Raw genomic sequence first — 18,862 nt, 5'->3', positions numbered from 1 at the left:
GCACCAATTGGATTTTTTCCACTGAAATGAGCTTAGATAGAAGATAATAAGTGTCCAACTCCATTTTATGCCTAAAAGTCTTATATTTATTTGTATCTGAGATATGGTACTTAACGGTATTTGACACATATTTGGAAAAGGCCCTTTTTTTTAATGAGACACCTACAAACAAAGATGACAATTTGTTGCTCGTTCATGCAATTTTACAAATAGATTTTCCCCACCAAGGGCAAAGTTCATGTCAGAATGAGTTTATTTCATCTAGGACTGTTTTGACATTTAAAGGTCAATGCCCTGGGGCCAAGGTCAAGCACATACACCACTTAACTTTGGAAATGCATGTTACTTCTATCTGACAGAACAAAACATAAACATATGGTAAACCATCTTTCAACAAATACAAAAATGTTGATACTTGCAAACAATTTTTCTGTATTTGTAGGCCTACTTATCTCCTACCTTAAAGTCAAGCTCCACTGAATATTTTTCGGCCTCTTCGAATCAGTAAACTTTTTTATCTCATTCTTCATCAGTGTCGTCATCATCAGATGAGCCTTCAAATTCAATAGTCCCCTGCTCCTCCTCCTCCTCTTCCTCCATGTTGCTACATGTCTGTAACTTGCAAAGGTATGTGCACCTCATTCTGTTCTAGGCAAGAACAACTCTCCTCCAAGCACTGCTTTTGACAGTTGCAGGCGATCAACTCCATGACAGCCTTAGGGGCAGGTGGTGCGTCGCCCCAGTCGATCACTAACTCTCCTTCATCTACCTTCCACCCATGTCCAACTGGAGAAGGATTATCTGGATTCCTTTCCAAACTTCTTTTCCAGATAGCACACTGATAGTTGGCTCTCTTGCAGTGTTTGAGCAAGGAAGATGCACATGGTGGCAGTTGCCAAGACTTAGCATCGCCTTTCTTCGAACAAAAATTGGAGAAATGCAACTCATTTATGCTGTTAATTGTTGTCCTGGCACTATAAAGGGAACACGTTAGTGCCTCTAGTAGTTTGATGGCTTGGTTCGATAGGACCCATGATTGGCCTAATGACTGCAGGATTGTCATGTGGTCTTTATCATTTTAAAAGACGGAGAGCTGAGACTTTGCCCATGCCAGAAAAGCTGCTCACAATGTCACAACCTGTGAAGGAGTGGAGACTAAGAAGGCAGGCACATTTTTCGAGACCGAGAAGATCTGAAGCCTTCTTAACGTCTATATATTCAGTACGCATCTTTGAGCCCACTTTGAAATATACATGGCATGCTAACTTTGGTGTAAAAGCCATAGCCAAAATAAAGACATCAGTGTCTAGTGATACGATGACAACAGCTGCCAGACCAGACCTGCCACAGTGCTCTGCATTTAGAAGTAGCCGGGTGTTTGCCTCCTCCTGACTACTCTGTAGATCTTGAATGTCAGAGACTGAGTCTTTTGTAACTCGTATGCATTGATCTCCATGTGTTAGGAAAAGCTCGTTCTTGTCCAGCCTTTCACGTAGACTTTGATCATTGCTCCATTCATCAACAAGAAACTCAATCAGTTGGGTCTTGTTGTTTCCATTATGTAGAAAATTCTTCCACTGCTTCAAACTGCTTCAAACATCAATTCGGCAGTTAACTCTCCCCTCCCTCAGGATCGCAGAGAAGATAGACTTGGGAGCTTCTCCAAAGGAGACATTTGTGGTGTTGGCCATTATTTTCTGTACAATGACCATTCCATCAATGATGCAAGCTGAATTAGACAGGATGGTATCGGCTGGTGAAAGATCCTTTCTCAGACGTTTGGAGAGCTGTGCCTTATTGGTCTTTCGTAGGGTGCCTTCAGGGTTTGCTAATGCCCAAGGTATAGAACCAAGACGATAGGACAGCACATTCCTCATGTCCAGCTTTCTGGTCTGTCCAATGAGCGTCATTTTTGCAAACAGGTTTCTGTCAACAGCTATGATGACACTCCGTCCTTGTGTTCTCACAGAACTCCTCATTTTGATTTCTTTAATGGGTCAAAAAACTCTTGGTGGCGCTAATATCAAGCCTTTCATTGTAAAATTCTTTAAATGCTAAAGTTCCCTTAACCTTGGCCCCTAAAAGACCTTTTGAAATGTTGTCATTAGCGATCATTCCTGTGGAGAGGCTGATTAGCTCAGAGGAGACACCGAATGGATTTATCCAGTTTTCATCCAACATGCTGACCAACATTGATACTGCCCTTTGATCGTTCTTTATCCGTGATGCAGTGAGATCAGGGTGGCAAAATGGTTGTCTACTCCTCAGTGCACTTTTCATTAAAGCAAAAAACGAACTTCTGTACTCTGTAGTCAGGTAGTATCTGTGTACTGTACTTGGCCTGAGGCTGAAACCTTTTTTCCCTCCTGGTGTCTAGGTGTCTTCATTCACTATCTCCTCAATGGCCTAATCCACAGGAATCCTTCCAAATGGATTAGCAGGTCCAATTTGAATGGAAAACCCGCCGTTCCGGAGGTGCTCCAGGAATAGTTGTGCTTATTATATGCAAAAGATCATGGTATCATGTCTTTGATAGCAGACAGATGGCGACACAAATTTCCTTCTCTAGAAGCTCGCAGCATGTTCAACATGATGTCTACCATGTCCAAGTACGACATCCAAAATGATGCTAGATCCCCTCGATCCTGGCGCAGACTCTCTTTGTATGCCTCAAAACGTTCAGTTATTGAAACAAATGCTTGGGTGCTCAGTGTCTCTGTGAAGGTCTCCTGGCATATATCTTGGGAAAATGTGTTGACCAAGTTTCGAATGGCAATTTCATCTTCAAGTATTTTTAATAACCCTTTCCAGACAAGATGATGCAGAGCTTCATACAATAGTTTGTGGAACCTAACTGAACGATTGTACTGTTTTCCCAAAAGTAGCTTTTCTACTGACCCCTCAGCAGGAGACCTGATTCAATGCAAATATCCTCAACCCAGCATCTTGGAATCGTTTACCAATGATGTTTAAAAGTGTACACGGGGTGTGAAATGTGCCCATCCGAGGAACGACTTCTGAAAATGTATCTCTCTGCTTCCAAATTATTCCAGTTGCTTTGACATATAGTGCTTGGTTAAACACAACGATGATGCTTCTAAGACCTGGTGATCTTCTGATTAGTTGAGACTGGCACAATACCTCATGGACAGTAGACAGCCCAGTGGCAGGGGCATTTATTGTGGGTAGAAAGTTTTCACAGAGCATGGTATGAAGGCTGCTCCATCTTTCATCTCCTCTGGTACTGGGGGCCATAGCATTTTGACATCATTTCTCAGGATAGTGGACAAGTTTCGCATCATGACATGTACATTTGAGGTGTTCTGCTTAGTAGCTAGGAGTTCCTCTTTAAGTTTTTTGTTTTCTATGACAAGCTGAGAAAGGGAAAGGTTATCGGGATACACCAGCAATTTGCCCATCTCATCTGGTATTACATGAATACTCTCCCCAAACTCCCCCTCAATCTTTCTACGGATGTGCTTTTTAGTTGGGACTTTAACATCCTCGAGGCCTACACCAGATTCTACAAACAGATCAAGCAGGTATTTACATAATTCAGTCATTCTTATCATTTGAGGCTTCTCAAATATAGCATACCTAATGTATTTAAATAGTCCACTATAACAAAGCTCTTCAGTCTTGGCATACTCCTTGTTTGGGTCCAATTCCACAGGATCAGCACTACCTTCAGAAGAGGAAGGAAAACTAGGTTTGGTATACCTACGGTAGCAAGAATGGTGGTAGTGGCCCTCAGCTGCAACTAGGTCTCACGACATAATTGCTATCATTCTCTGATCACTTTTATCAATTGCTGCTTGCCTAACTGTCTGGTCAGAACGAAGTTCTACACATTGAACCAAAGGCTCTCTTGTCTTGGTCTTCATGAGATATTTACTGCTTTTCAGACAGAAAATGCAAACAGGTTCATATACACGTGATGATGATGATGATGTTAGGCTTGCAGATGAATTCATCTGGTTAAGTTCTCTTTACCCAACTCCCTGGCTTCCCTTCAGATGCCACTTTTTTAATAGCATCCAGGTCATGTTTCTTAACGAACCTATTCCTGCATCCCCTGTGATATAGGACTTGTGGTACCTCATCATCTCTGGCAGTGGCAGCAATCCTAAGAATTTCGGCATGCTTCCGAATCTCAGTTGCTTTTAGGAGCCGTTCCCACGATGCACGATCCTGGGGTGAATTCACCTCAAGATCTGTATCATCGCATTCAAAGATACAGGAATTGAGTGTTAACTTGCACGGCAACAGTACTTGGTATAGATCAGGGGAACTCTCCATGATAGCCGAGAAAATAAAAATGAGATTAGACACTTAGTTGTATACAATCCTAAATAATGCTAAGACCCTATGACCTTATCATAATGTAAAATGTACAGTGCTCTATCTCAATACATTGTAGTCTGTTTAGAAGTTATTTCAGAGAATTGGAAGGGGTACCAGTTTTAAATGGGTTAAAGGGCTGTCAAATGACTTTGTCCCTTGTAAACCCAACAAAATGTAACCTAGTATATGCATATTGCAATATTTTAATGGTTAAAAACAGATTTCAGCAAAACATGCATACTAATTGATCAGAATATTGAGTAATTTAATTTTGTTTCTTCTCTGGCTAAAAATTGGCTTTTTAAAAAAAATGTGTCAAATACCATTAAGTATCATACCTCAGATACAAATAAATTCAACATTTCTAGGCATAAAATGGATTTGGACACTTATTATCTCCAATCTGAGCCCATTTCAGGGGAGAAATTCTCATTGGTTTAGTATCTGGGGTAATTTTTTGAACAGAGCTACTGATTTTAGCCAGGGGCAAAATCTTGTGACCTTTTGACCTCTAGTGACCTACTTCATTAGCATATGGGCAAATACGATATATAATTGTGTAGAGCATAAAATTCCCAATATTTTGAGTGGTCATACGTAGCAATTAGACCATTACTTAAAAAGATATTGCATTTTATATTTCCCCTACCCCAAAATTTAGGATCCCATATTGGGACCATTCGTAGATCTTCATAAGATGATTATTAGTATTAAGCTACTGCTCTAAGCTTGGCTTCAAACTTTTTTTTCATCTATGGATATATACCTATCAAGAAAACACAGTGACATTTTGCCACCCCAGATGGTACCAACATCTGGTCTGGCTCATGGACTATTAAGTTTGAAACTATGTTTGACGAAAAAAACAGTGGGGTTATCTGTGGGACGAAAAAGAAAATTTAAATAATCATTATCTATACGAGAAAGTTTATAAAAGAACTTCATTCTAGTCGGGTTCTTAATGTTATTTTTCCAATTATTTGCGAAGTATCAAAATTATATATTTTTGGAAACTTTATAATATAAACAATCACACAAATAATGCTTCCATTTGCTCTGATACTTATATAGCAGCCATCCTCAATTTGGCAAAATGGCTGCCTTAAAAAAAGGGTCTTATCAATATTTTGCCTAAAGAACCTAGAAATATTATTTTGGCAGCAAAGCCAACCTCTTCAGTGGTATCAACATAAATAAGCTAGATTCAACTACAAACTTAGCTCGTCCATCAACCTTGGAGCAGAAAGTGTACTTGGCCCTATACCTCTCTCTCATGGCTGGCTACTGCAGTAACCAAGGTACCTGGGACCTTGTCGAGCCGTGGCGTAACAGGTTATCCCGATTTAGAAACGCTGTTGTGCCATTCGAACCCTCTATTTTTATTAAATGTTTTACAAGTGATCAGATATAAACGTTTCATGAAGTTAGTGTCCATTATGAACCAAAATTCTCCACATGCCAAAACTGGGTTTGATCTTTCAGGAAATCAAGGAGTCTTCAGATATAAGTTTCATACTTCTGTAGGTCTTAATCTTTCTGACACTCTGCCGTATTGGCAACAATTTGTGCGGGATAAGTTTTTGTTCTGCAATAACACCAAGCAGTGGAACATTCCGTTTTGCATTAGTAGTCAACAATAGCAACGATGGATTTTGGAGCTGGAAGGGCCTCTGCCATGGCTGGTTTTTCAGCTGGCCATTTAATCCTTGTGGTAGCCATATTCTGCAGGGGATCCAACTGGGGATTCTGCAGAGCAATCGTGGTCTGTCCGTACACTTATGCTTGGATATGGATTTTAGGACGTTGCGACAGAGCCCCATGGGTAGCTAATCCCTTTCTGCTTGCAGAAGATATGCCATCGCAGTTCAGAGACAGTCCTAATATAATAGTCAGTGGGGAAGTAGCCTAGGCTGCACATATGAAGCTAACCAGAGTGGCCATCACAGTTTCAGTCACCTCTGCTTCTTTAGGAAGCATCTACAGAGAACGAATTACATCTCTTATCTGTCTTCATGTAGACTTGCAGCCATATTGCTTTACCTATTCAAGAGAATTGTTCAGTGTTGTTAGCGCCACATAACTCATAAAAGGCTGACAAACTCTTTGCTCTTTCTGTCCCTATGGCTCTCCATATTGACTCTATCCCAATAACCACTGAGGCCATGGAAATGGATGTGTTCTTCAGTATGAGATTACAATTTGCTTTGACTAACAATAGGACATCTGTGTCTAGGGAGAACAAAACCATCTGTGCAACCAATGGGTTTTGCTTCAATGCCGATAGATCCTAGTACATAAAAAGCGTCTTTGCTTCTTCATGATTATTGTCCCGGTAAAGTAAGTCTTCATTGCTCACGAGACGTGATGATCAGTTTGTGTAATGTACTGTTCTAACTCTTAGCAGCTTTACTGCAAGATAGTTAGTCAGGTCAGCCTTTGTCTCCTTATATGAAAGGAACAACCTTATTGCAATGTGCTTTATGATTGATTCATTTTTTAACCAATACTGGATTGTTGCTCTTCCTTATTTTCTGCTATCCCTAGTATCACTCTTCAGAGATTCACCCCTGTATTTGTAAAATACCAGGATGATTTCATCATAACCTACAGGGCACCATTTGAGGTCCACTGATGGCATGACCACTTACGGGGTAACTTTATCATGGAGGTAAATTGAGAATATCATGTAAAAAATTAAAAGAAATTCGCTCATGAGATGAATTGTCCGTCAGATGAAAAGAAGTAAAAGTGCTTTCAAGGCATGCCAACTAGGCACCATTTGAGGTGCAGTGATGGCATAACCACCTACGGGGTAACTTTATCATGTAGGTAAATTGAGAATAGCATGTAAAAAATTAAAAGAAATTCGCTCATGAGATGAATTGTCCGTCAGATGAAAAGAAGTAAAAGTGCTTTCAAGTCATGCCAACTGGGCACCATTTGAGGTGCACTGATGGCATAACCACCTACGGGGTAACTTTATCATGTAGGTAAATTGAGATTATCATGTAAAAAATGAAAAGAAATGCACTCGTGAGATGCATTGTTAGTCATATGTAGGGTTAGCATAGTTGGATAATAAAAACGGTAGGAATTGACATGGCTTGGTATTGTGGAAAGAAAGAGGGACGATAGATGGGTGAAAAGTTCATAATTAAAAATTGTTGGGAAGAAGTGGGAAAAAGAGATTACGGGAGTGCCAAATAATTACGTGAAAAAGTAGACCTAATGGAAAAATAGTCTTTATTTCAAGAAACTGGAGGAGTGTAGCACAGATACGAGGAAAATAGCAAAAAATATGAATAGCTTCGATTCGATGCCAACCATGTCGCGATCGGTCCCATCGTTAGGCCTCAAGATACGAAAATGCTTGATCACAACCAGCAACATAATGAAACATTTCCGGCTCAAATTTTCTTTCGCAACCTTCTCAAAAGGAAATTTCCCAATCTAAATATTTCCTCCAATTTTGTTTTACCAAAACCTGTAAGAGTTCAGGGAAGATAAGAGGTGAACAGTGCTAAATGTGTAGAACTTTGACTCTTCTGGCGAGAATTCCATGTAAATGAATAAAGCAGCAGGCAGTGTGTAGGTTTAATGCACAATGGTTTCATCCATAATTGCACAGAGAAAGTTTAAATAGAAGTAAAATTTAAGGGTGAAGTTAAACCCGGTTGCTAAATATACACGAGAGAGAGAGAGAGAGAGAGAGAGAGAGAGAGAGAGAGAGAGAGAGATAAACTTTACATAACAAATATGCCCAAAACATTAAGATAATAAAATCCACAGGTTCATAGAAGAACCACGATGTGAAAATTAGTCTATTGAAATAAACTTATGTTTCAAGTTACAAATAAATTTCTGTTGTCAAAACTCCTCAAAAAAAAAAACAACTTGAGCCCTTCATTTCCTTTCGTGGGACACCAAATGTACTAGTCAATGGTGGCATCTAGCCCACTTTAATTGAAACCACAACAACTTTAGTGTAATAATCAACGTTGTACCTTATCAGAATGATCAAATTAAATTAAACTTTCACTAATATATTTTCTCCTTTGTGATTTTGGGAACATCATATTTAACCTGTCACAAACGAAGAAAAAAATATGGGAAAATTGAATGAAAAAACAAAAAAGGTGGACCTTACTGAAATGGAAATCTTGAATATTACAAAATTAACAAATTATCAAAAACAACAGTAATAACAATCATATTAATAATAATAATAATAATAATAATAATAATAATAATCGACGACCAAATAAGTGAAATTATAATATCGATACCAATTAACTTCAATATTGCCCCGTTAAAATAGTATTATTTACTTTAGAGAGAGAGAGAGAGAGAGAGAGAGAGAGAGAGAGAGAGAGAGAGAGAGAGAGAGAGAGAGAGAGATGGATACAAATCCGGTCTTCTAAAACTTCTCAGTCAAATTGGAATGTTAGTCCCTAGATCTCCCAACAGCTTATTTATTTTAAAACAAACACAATAAATAGTGAAATAAAGAAAACAATAATCTAATAAATACTTTGATAGAGGATAAGGCCCTTTGGCACCTAGTGACATAATCAAGTTGATACCTTCACTCAAAATATGAGAAATGATTTGGCCCACACCAGATCTTGGAATGGATTAATAAGAGTATTCTAAAAACATTCAAAACACCAATAGAAGAAATTCCTTGGAATGACACTGGTTTTAAAAACATTCATGTAGCTGTGTCATAAACATCAAAAAGAAAATTACGAATAAATCGTTTTAAAGAAGTCACCCAGCCATCCTAAAAGAGAGAGAAAAAACGGACTCATGACGGGAGGAGTTTATTGCCAACCTTGAATGACCATGACCTAGTTTCCAAGGGCTCACCTGGCGGTATATAAAGACGGTGAGTCCAGCGCAAACCACTAGTCTCACTCAGTCCACCACAGATATGAAGCTGGTAAGAAACTACATCACCCAAGTCCTTTCAAGAAAACATTGCTCAAGATGAAACATCTTTATTTTATATCAATCTTGGACCCATTCCAGATTCAACTTCATTACATCGTATGATTTTCAATGAAAAATATTCGGGTGTATTATCGTCTATATTCTCCTTTAACTACATTGCAAACTTGAACAATTATCATCTCTCTTACAGATCATCGTTGCTTGCTTGGCCGTCGTGTCCTTGGCCGCCCCAAGGCCCGACAAACCCGCTCCTTCCTACGGCGCCCCCGCTCAGAGATCCTTCGTCAGCTCCGCCGAAGTGCCAGCTATCCTCCGCGATGACAGACAAATGTCTGACGATGCATCCAGCTACAACTTCGCCATTGAGACTGAAGACGGCATCCAACGCGAGGAATTCGGTTCTGCCATCGACAGCGGAAGCGCTGAAGGAGCCGTCGCTCAAAGCGGAAAGATCTCGTAAGTCTCTCCGTCTGTCTGTCTGTCTGTGTCTTCATTGCTCCATCCATTTCCTTCATTCAAATCAACTCAATAAGAGAAAACAACACAATGAGACACATTCTCTTGTCTCCTTTTGGCCACTTTCTCATTTCTTTTTCCTTTTCCTCCTCCACAGCTTCACCCTCCCCGACGGCCAACAGTTCGAGATGACCTTCGTCGCTGACGAAAATGGCTTCCAGCCCCAGTCTTCCTTCCTGCCAGTCGCACCCGAATTCCCCCACCCCATTCCCCAGTTCGTCCTCGACCAGATCGAAAAGGCAAGACGCGAGGATGAGGAAGCTGCCCGCTCTGCCCCACGCAGTGCCCCATCCAACAGCTACCAAGCCCCTTGAACAGCTTCATCACTCAGTGATTACCAACGATCGACTCAAACTCGAATTACCGAAACCTATTTAATCTTGATATTTATTCTGAACAACCAGCATCTGGTTTGCTCATTGTAAATTATGTAAATAAAAATGATGATTTATTTATTAGTTTGTAACCTTCAACTCTTAGTGTTTTTTTTTTAATGTGAAGTTATACAATCCATCAACAAAAAAAGAAAAAAAAAATTCTGGTTAGATGATAATTTTTTTCATAGATTTTTTTTTTTTTCTGAAACTAAGTTTGACGAAACAAAAAGTGGGGTTATCTTTGGAACGAAAAAAAATTTTTAAATAGTCATTAACTTTAGGAAAAATAGTTTATAAATAGACTTCATTCTAGTCGGGTTCACTATGTTATTTTGCCCGATATTTATCAATTGTATCAAAACTATATTATTTTTTGGAAACTTTATAATATAAACAGACGGAAAATTTTTTTACATTTGCTCTGATACTTATATAACTGCTATCTTGGATTTTACAAAATGACCGACTTAAAAAATTTTCTTAGCAATATTTCACCTAAACACCCTAGAAATACTACTTGGGCATCTAATCCACCAGTTTCAGGGACATGGAATACAATGGTAACAGCATAAATAAGCTAGATTCAACCACAAACTTAGGTGGCCACCGAAGCTCGTCCATCCACCTTGGAGTACAAAGTGTAGGGCCCTATACCTCTCTCACTGCTGGCTACTGCGGTATCCAGGGTAGCTGGGACCAAGTCACGCTGCGGCGTAGCATGTTATCCCTGTTTAGAAACACCGTGGTGCCATTCACAACCCTCTTTTTTTTATCAAATGTTTTACAAGTGATCAGACATGAACATTTCATAAAGTTAGTGTTGATTAAGAACCAAAATGATCCTCATGACAAAAATGGCTTAATCTTTTGGGAAACCTCGGAGTCTACATATCAGTGTTATACTTCTGTATGTCCTCATCTTTCTCAAACTGCTGGACTAGCAAAAATTTGTGCAGGATAAGTTCTTTGTTCTGCAACGAAGAAGTCTGTTTTGCAGAAGCAGCTTACAATCATAATGATGGCCTTTAGTGCTAGAAGGGTATCTGTCATGGTTGGTTTTTCAGCTGGCCATCATACTCCTTATAGTAACCATATTCTATAAGGGATCTAATTGAGCATACTGCAGAACAATGCTGATCTGTCCCCATACTTAGGCTTGTATATGGATTTATAGGACACGTTGTGTTAGAGCTCTAATGGTTGCATGTCCCTTTTTGCCATATGTTTGAAGAAGAGATGCCATCGCAGTTCAGAGATGGTCTTGATGTAGATGTTTCTAGGGAAGTAGGCTGCACAGGTGAAGGTATCCAGATTTGCCTAATAGTTTCAGACACTTCTACCTCTATTGAAGGCATTTACACAGAATGAATTATATCTCTATTAGACTTTATTTAGACTTGCAAACCATGTTGCTTTGCCTATACAAGAGAATTTTCCATTGTTGTCAAGACCCCAGAGGCCATGGAAATGGATGTGTTCTTCAGCATGAAGTCATAGTTTACTATGACTAACAATAGGATATCTGTGTCTATGGAGAAGAAAACCATATGTGCATTCGTTGAGTTTCGCAGCGAAGAGGGGAGAGGCTAGTACATCAACAGTTTATTTGTTTCTTCATGATTGTTATCCTGGCATAGCATGTCTTCATTGCTCTGAAGACATGATGATCAGTTTACATCATGTACTATTTTGGTCTACCAACATTGATACAGAGAGAATGTCATTCTTTGCAATTGCAATGTTGCATATTTGCCGCTCTTCCTATATTTCAGGGCTGCTAATTAAACACCCCCTCCGGTATGGCCCCTAACTGAGCTTGAGGCTGGGGATAAAACCAAGCGTGTTTGGTGTCACAAGATGAAGAAATTGATACTCATTTTCTAAGTTCTTGGTCAATCAGTGAACTCTAAGGCCAAGTCCAATTTGGGCCCTTAGTTTTTTCCCCATTACTCCTAAACTAATCAAGACATAGAAATGAAGTTTGCACTACTGTACTCCTCTCCAAGTCGCATAGAGTGGTGTATATTATGACCGTGAAACGTCCGATTGAAATTTTACCTCGGTTAAAGCTCACTTGTAAAGTACTCATGGTGGGCACTGTGTGCATCCATTAGAAACGGCAACCCCAAAGTATAAAGGTTCAACTTGTTTTACATGTAAGCGATTTTGGGACTGGTGGCTCTTCCCATCCCTTCGTTAGTGTTAACAACAAGATAATCCATCAGTGCCCATTTGCCACGACCTAGCACATGCCGCATTCCACCAATAGACCGTGACAGGCACCATAACATTTCCGCTGGGCTGAACCGTCAAACGGTGCCAACCCCATCACGATCGGTCCAATCGCTAGGCCTCATGATACAAAAATACTTGTTCCCAACCAGCCCCATAATTAAACATTTCCGGCTCCACTTCTCTTTCGCCACCTTCTCAAAAAAAAATTTCCCATTCTCCATATTTCCTCTAATTTTGGATCACCAAAACCTGTAAGAGTGCAGGGAAGATAGAAGGTGAATCGTGCTAAATGTGTAGAGCTTTGATACTCTTCTGGCGAGAATTCCATGTAAATGTATAAAGCAGTAAGCGGTGTGTAGGTCTAATGCACAACGGTTTCATCCATAATTGGACAGAAAAAGTTTAAATAGAAATAAAAATAGAAGGTGAAGTTAAACCCTGTTGCTAAATAACGGTGTGTGTGTGTGTGTGTGTGTGTGTGTGGAGAGAGAGAGAGAGAGAGAGAGAGAGAGAGAGAGAGAGAGAGAGAGAGAGAGAGAGAGAGAGAGAGAGAAACTTTACACAATAAGTATGCCCAAAACAGTAAGATAATAAAATCCACAGGCTCATAGAAGCATCAGGAGGTGAAGATTGGTCTACTGAAAGAGACTTCTGTTTCAAGTTACAAATTAAGTTTCTGTTGTCAAAACTTCTCTAAAAACAACTAAAGCCTTTCGTTGGTTTTCGTGGGACACACTAAATGTACTAGTCAGGGGTGGCATATAGCCCGCGATAATTGAAATCACAAGTACCTTATTAGTCTAAGAATCAACGTTGTACCTTATCAGAAAGCACAAATTAAACGAAACTTTACAAAATATATTTTCTCCTTTATGATTTTGGGAACGACATATTTAATCTGTCTCACACGACGAAAAAATATTGGAAAATTGAATGATAAAAGTAAAAATGTTGACGATACCGAATGGGAAATCTCTTTGAATATTACAACACCAACAAATTATTAAAAAAAACAACAACAATAATAATAATAATAATAATAATAAAATAACAATAATAATAATAATTTTTAAATGATAGACGACCAATTAAAATATCAACGCTAATCAACTTCAATTTTAACCGCTTGAAATTGTATTAGTTACTTTGGAGAGAGAGAGAGAGAGAGAGAGAGAGAGAGAGAGAGAGAGAGAGAGAGAGAGAGAGAGAGAGAGATGGATACAAATCTGGTCTTCTAAAACTTCTCATTCAAATTGGAATGTTAGTCCCTAGATCACCCAACAGCTTATTCATTCTAAAACAAACTCAATAAATAATGAAATAACTAAACTATAACCTAATAAATACTTTGTTAGAGGATAAGGCCTTTTGGCACCAAGTGACATAATCAAGTTAATATCTTCCCTTAAAATATGCGTAAAGATTTGGACCTCACCAGATCTTGGAATGGATTAATGTGAGTATTCTAAAAACATTCAAAACACCAATAGAATAAATTCCTTCGAATAACACTGGTTTTAAGAACATCCACGTACCTGTGTTATAAACATTAAAAAGAAAGTTACGAATAAAGCTTTTTAAAGAAGTCACCTAGGCATCCTAAAAGAGAGAGAGAGAAAAAACGGACTTACGATGGGAGGAGTTTATTGCCAACCTTGAATGACCATGACCTAGTTTCCAAGGGCTCACCTGGCGGTATATAAAGACGGTGAGACCAACGCAAACCACTAGTCTCACTCAGTCCACCACAGATATGAAGCTGGTAAGAAACTAAATTACCTAAGTCCTTTTAAGAAAACAAAGCTTAAGATGAAACATCTTTATTCTATATCAATCTTGGACCCATTCCAGATTCAACTTGATTACATCGTATGAATTTCAATGAAAAATATTCGTTTATCTTATCGTCTATATTCTCCTTTAACTACGTTGCAAACTTGAACAATTATCATCTCTCTTACAGATCATCGTTGCTTGCTTGGCCGTCGTGTCCTTGGCCGCCCCAAGGCCCGACAAGCCCGCTCCTTCCTACGGCGCCCCCGCTCAGAGATCCTTCGTCAGTTCCGCCGAAGTCCCAGCTATCCTCCGCGATGACAGACAAATGTCTGACGATGCATCCAGCTACAACTTCGCCATTGAGACCGAAGACGGCATCCAACGCGAGGAATTCGGTTCTGCCATCGACAGCGGAAGCGCTGAAGGAGCCGTCGCTCAAAGCGGAAAGATCTCGTAAGTCTCTCTCTCCGTCTGTCTGTCTGTCTGTCTTCATTTCTCCGTCCATTTCTTTCACTCAACTCAACTCAATAAGAGAAAACAACATAATGAGACACATTCTCTTGTCTTCTTTTGGCCACTTTCTCATTTCTTTTTCCTTTTCCTCCTCCACAGCTTCACCCTCCCCGACGGCCAACAGTTCGAGATGACCTTCGTCGCTGACGAAAATGGCTTCCAGCCCCAGTCTTCCTTCCTGCCAGTCGCACCCGAATTCCCCCACCCCATTCCCCAGTTCGTCCTCGACCAGATCGAAAAGGCAAGACGCGAGGATGAGGAAGCTGCCCGCTCTGCCCCACGCAGTGCCCCATCCAACAGCTACCAAGCCCCTTGAACAGCTTCATCACTCAGTGAAAACCAACGATCGACTTAAACTCGAATTACCGAAACCTATTTAACCTTGATATTTATTCTGAACAACCAGCATCTGGTTTGCTCGTTGTAAATTATGTAAATAAAAATAATGATTTATTTAATAGTTTGTAACCTTCAACTCTTAGTATTTTTTTTTATCTGAAGTTATACAATCCATCAAAAAAAAGAAAAAAAAAATTCTGGTTAGATAATTTTTTCTACATAGATTTTTTTTTTCAGAAACTAAGTTTGACGAAACAAAAAGTGGGGTTATCTTTGGAATGAAAAAGAAAATTTAAATAGTCATTAACTTTAGGAAAAATAGTTTATAAATAGACTTCATTCTAGTCGGGTCCACTAGGTTATTTTGCCAGATATTTGTTATGAGTATCAAAACTATTTTTTTGAAATCTTTATAATATAAACAGACATAAAAATGCTCTGATACTTATATAGGCCCCATCTTGGATTTTACAAAATGACTGGCTTAAAAAATGTTCTCAGCAATATTTCACCTAAACACCCTAGATATACTACTTGGGCATCTAATCCACCAGTTTCAGGGACATGGAATACAATGGTAACAGCATAAATAAGCTAGATTCATCCACAAACTTAGGTGGCCACCGAAGCTCGTCCATCAACCTTGGAGTACAAAGTGTAGGGCCTTATACCTCTCTCACTGCTGGCTACTGCGGTATCCGAGGTAGCTGGGACCAACTCAGGCTGCGGCGTAGCATGTTATCCCTGTTTAGAAACACCGTGGTGCCATTCACACCCCTCTTTTTTTATTAAATGTTTTACAAGTGATCAGACATGAACATTTCATAAAGTTAGTGTTCATTAAGAACCAAAATGATCCTCATGACAAAAATGGCTTAATCTTTTGGGAAACCTAGGAGTCTACATATCAAGGTTACACTTTTGTATGTCCTCATCTTTTTCCCACTGCTAGACTGGCAAAAATTTGTGCAAGATAAGTTGTTTGTTCTGCGAAGAAGTCTGTTTTGCAGAAGCAGCTAACAATCACAATGATGGCCTTAGAGCTAGAAGGGTATCTGTTATGGTTGGTTTTTCAGCTGTCCATCATACTCCTTATGGTAACCATATTCTGCAAGGGATCTAATTGAGCATACTGCAGAACAATGCTGATGTCCCCATACTTAGGTTTGGATATGGATTTATAGGACATGTTGTGTCAGAGCTCTAATGGTAGCATGTCCCTTTTTGCCATATGTTTGAATTCAAATTAGAATGTTAGTCCCTAGATCTCCCAACAGTTTACTTATTCTAAAACAAACACAATAAATAATGAAATAAAGAAAACTATAACCTAATAAATACTTTATTAGAGGATAAGGCCTTTTGGCACCAAGTGATACAAATAAGTTGATACGTTCCCTCACAATATGAGTAAAGATTTGGACCTCACCAGATCTTGGAATGGATTAATGTGAGTATTCTAAAAACATTCAAAACACCAATAGAAGAAATTCCTTAGAATGACAATGATTTTAAAAATATTCATGTAGATGTGTTATTAATATCAAAAAGAAAGTTACGAATGAATCATTTTAAAGAAGTTACCCAGGAATCCTGAGAGAGAGAAAAAAAAATGGACTTATGATGGGAGGAGTTTACTGCCAACCTTGAATGACCATGACCTAGTTTCCAAGGGCTCACCTGGCGGTATATAAAGACGGTGAGACCATCGCAAACCACTAGTCTCACTCAGTCCACCACAGATATGAAGCTGGTAAGAAACTACATCACCCAAGTCCTTTCAAGAAAACAAAGCTTAAGATGAAACACCTTTGTTATACCAAGCTTGGACCCATTCCAGATTCAACTTGATTATATCTTAAGACTTTCAATGAAATGTATTTGCGTATTTTATGGTCTACATACTCCTTTGACTACATTGCAAATTTAACAATTATCCTCTCTCTTCCAGATCATCTTCGCTTGCTTGGCCGTCGTGTCCTTGGCTGCCCCAAGGCCCGACAAACCCGCTCCTTCCTACGGCGCCCCCGCTCAGAGATCCTTCGTCAGCTCCGCCGAAGTCCCAGCTATCCTCCGCGATGACAGACAAATGTCTGACGATGCAAGCAGCTACAACTTCGCCATTGAGACCGAAGACGGCATCCAACGCGAGGAATTCGGTTCTGCCATCGACAGCGGAAGCGCTGAAGGAGCCGTCGCTCAAAGCGGAAAGATCTCGTAAGTCTCTCCGTCTCTCTGTCTGTCTGTCTTCATTGCTCCATCCATTTCCTTCACTCAAATCAACTCAATAAGAGAAAACAACACAATGAGACACATTCTCTTGTCTCCTTTTGGCCACTTTCTCATTTCTTTTTCCTTTTCCTCCTCCACAGCTTCACCCTCCCCGACGGCCAACAGTTCGAGATGACCTTCGTGGCTGACGAAAATGGCTTCCAGCCCCAGTCTTCCTTCCTGCCAGTCGCACCCGAATTCCCCCACCCCATTCCCCAGTTCGTCCTCGACCAGATCGAAAAGGCAAGACGCGAGGATGAGGAAGCTGCCCGCTCTGCCCCACGCAGTGCCCCATCCAACAGCTACCAAGCCCCTTGAACAGCTTCATAACTCAGTGATTACCAACGATCGACTCAAACTCGAATTACCGAAACCTATTTAATCTTGATATTTATTCTGAACAACCAGCATCTGGTTTGCTCATTGTAAATTATGTAAATAAAAATGATGATTTATTTATTAGTTTGTAACCTTCAACCCTTAGTGTTTTTTTTTATGTGAAGTTATACAATCCATCAAAAAAAAAAGAAAAAAAAAATTCTGGTTTGATGATAATTTTTTTCACAAAGATTTTTTTTTTCTGAAACTAAGTTTGACGAAACAAAAGGTGGGGTTATCTTTGGAACGAAAAAGAAAATTTAAATAGTCATTAACTTTAGGAAAAATAGTTTATAAATAGACTTCATTCTAGTCGGGTTCACTATGTTATTTTGCCAGATATTTATCAATTTTATCAAAACTATATTATTTTTTGGAAACTTCATAATATAAACAGACGGAAAAAATGTTTACATTTGCTCTGATACTTATATAACTGCTATCTTGGATTTTACAAAATGACCGACTTAAAAAATGTTCCTAGCAATATTTCACCTAAACACCCTAGAAATACTACTTGGGCATCTAATCCACCAGTTTCAGGGACGTGGAATACAATGGTAACAGCATAAACAAGCTAGATTCAACCACAAACTTAGGTGGCCACCGAAGCTCGTCCATCAACCTTGGAGTACAAAGTGTAGGGCCTTATACCTCTCTCACTGCTGGCTACTGCGGTATCCGAGGTAGCTGGGACCAACTCAGGCTGCGGCGTAGCATGTTATCCCTGATTAGAAATACCGTGGTGCCTTTCACACCCCTCTTTTTTATCAAATGTTTTACAAGTGATCAGACATGAACATTTCATAAAGTTAGTGTTCATTAAGAACCAAAATGATCCTCATGACAAAATGGCTTAATCTTTTGGGAAATCTCGGAGTCTACATATCAGTGTTATACTTCTGTATGTCCTCATCTTTCTCAAACTCCTGGACTAGCAAAAATTTGTGCAGGATAAGTTCTTTGTTCTGCAAGGAAGAAGTCTGTTTTGCAGAAGCAGCTTACAATCACAATGATGGCCTTTAGGGCTAGAAGGGTATCTGTCATGGTTGGTTTTTCAGCTGGCCACCATACTCCTTATGGTAACCATATTCTGCAAGGGATCTAATTGAGCATACTGCAGAACAATGCTGATGTCCCCATACTTAGGTTTGGATATG

At 39.5% G+C, this 18,862-nt stretch overlaps 1 protein-coding gene and 2 pseudogenes across 1 annotated transcript; all 3 read left to right on the top strand.

Moving 5' to 3' along the window:
- Positions 1 to 9,183: 9,183 nt before the first annotated feature.
- LOC137645157 (larval cuticle protein 65Ag1-like) lies at positions 9,184 to 10,264 on the top strand (annotated as a pseudogene).
- Positions 10,265 to 14,084: 3,820 nt separating this feature from the next.
- LOC137645148 (larval cuticle protein 65Ag1-like) lies at positions 14,085 to 15,059 on the top strand (annotated as a pseudogene).
- Positions 15,060 to 15,528: 469 nt separating this feature from the next.
- On the top strand, positions 15,529 to 17,768 carry LOC137639652 (larval cuticle protein 65Ag1-like). The gene is made up of 3 exons (XM_068371910.1): positions 15,529 to 15,630; positions 17,005 to 17,270; positions 17,426 to 17,768. Exons 1-3 carry the CDS (start codon positions 15,529 to 15,531, stop codon positions 17,640 to 17,642), a joined length of 585 nt encoding a protein of 194 aa, XP_068228011.1. The 3' UTR covers positions 17,643 to 17,768.
- The last annotated feature ends 1,094 nt before the right edge of the window (positions 17,769 to 18,862 follow it).

This window comes from Palaemon carinicauda, chromosome 1 (genome assembly GCF_036898095.1).
Source record: "Palaemon carinicauda isolate YSFRI2023 chromosome 1, ASM3689809v2, whole genome shotgun sequence".
In the NCBI taxonomy this organism is placed as follows: domain Eukaryota; kingdom Metazoa; phylum Arthropoda; class Malacostraca; order Decapoda; family Palaemonidae; genus Palaemon; species Palaemon carinicauda.
The sequence above is the reverse complement of the archived record's forward strand: the minus strand, read 5'-3'. Positions and strand labels throughout refer to the sequence as shown.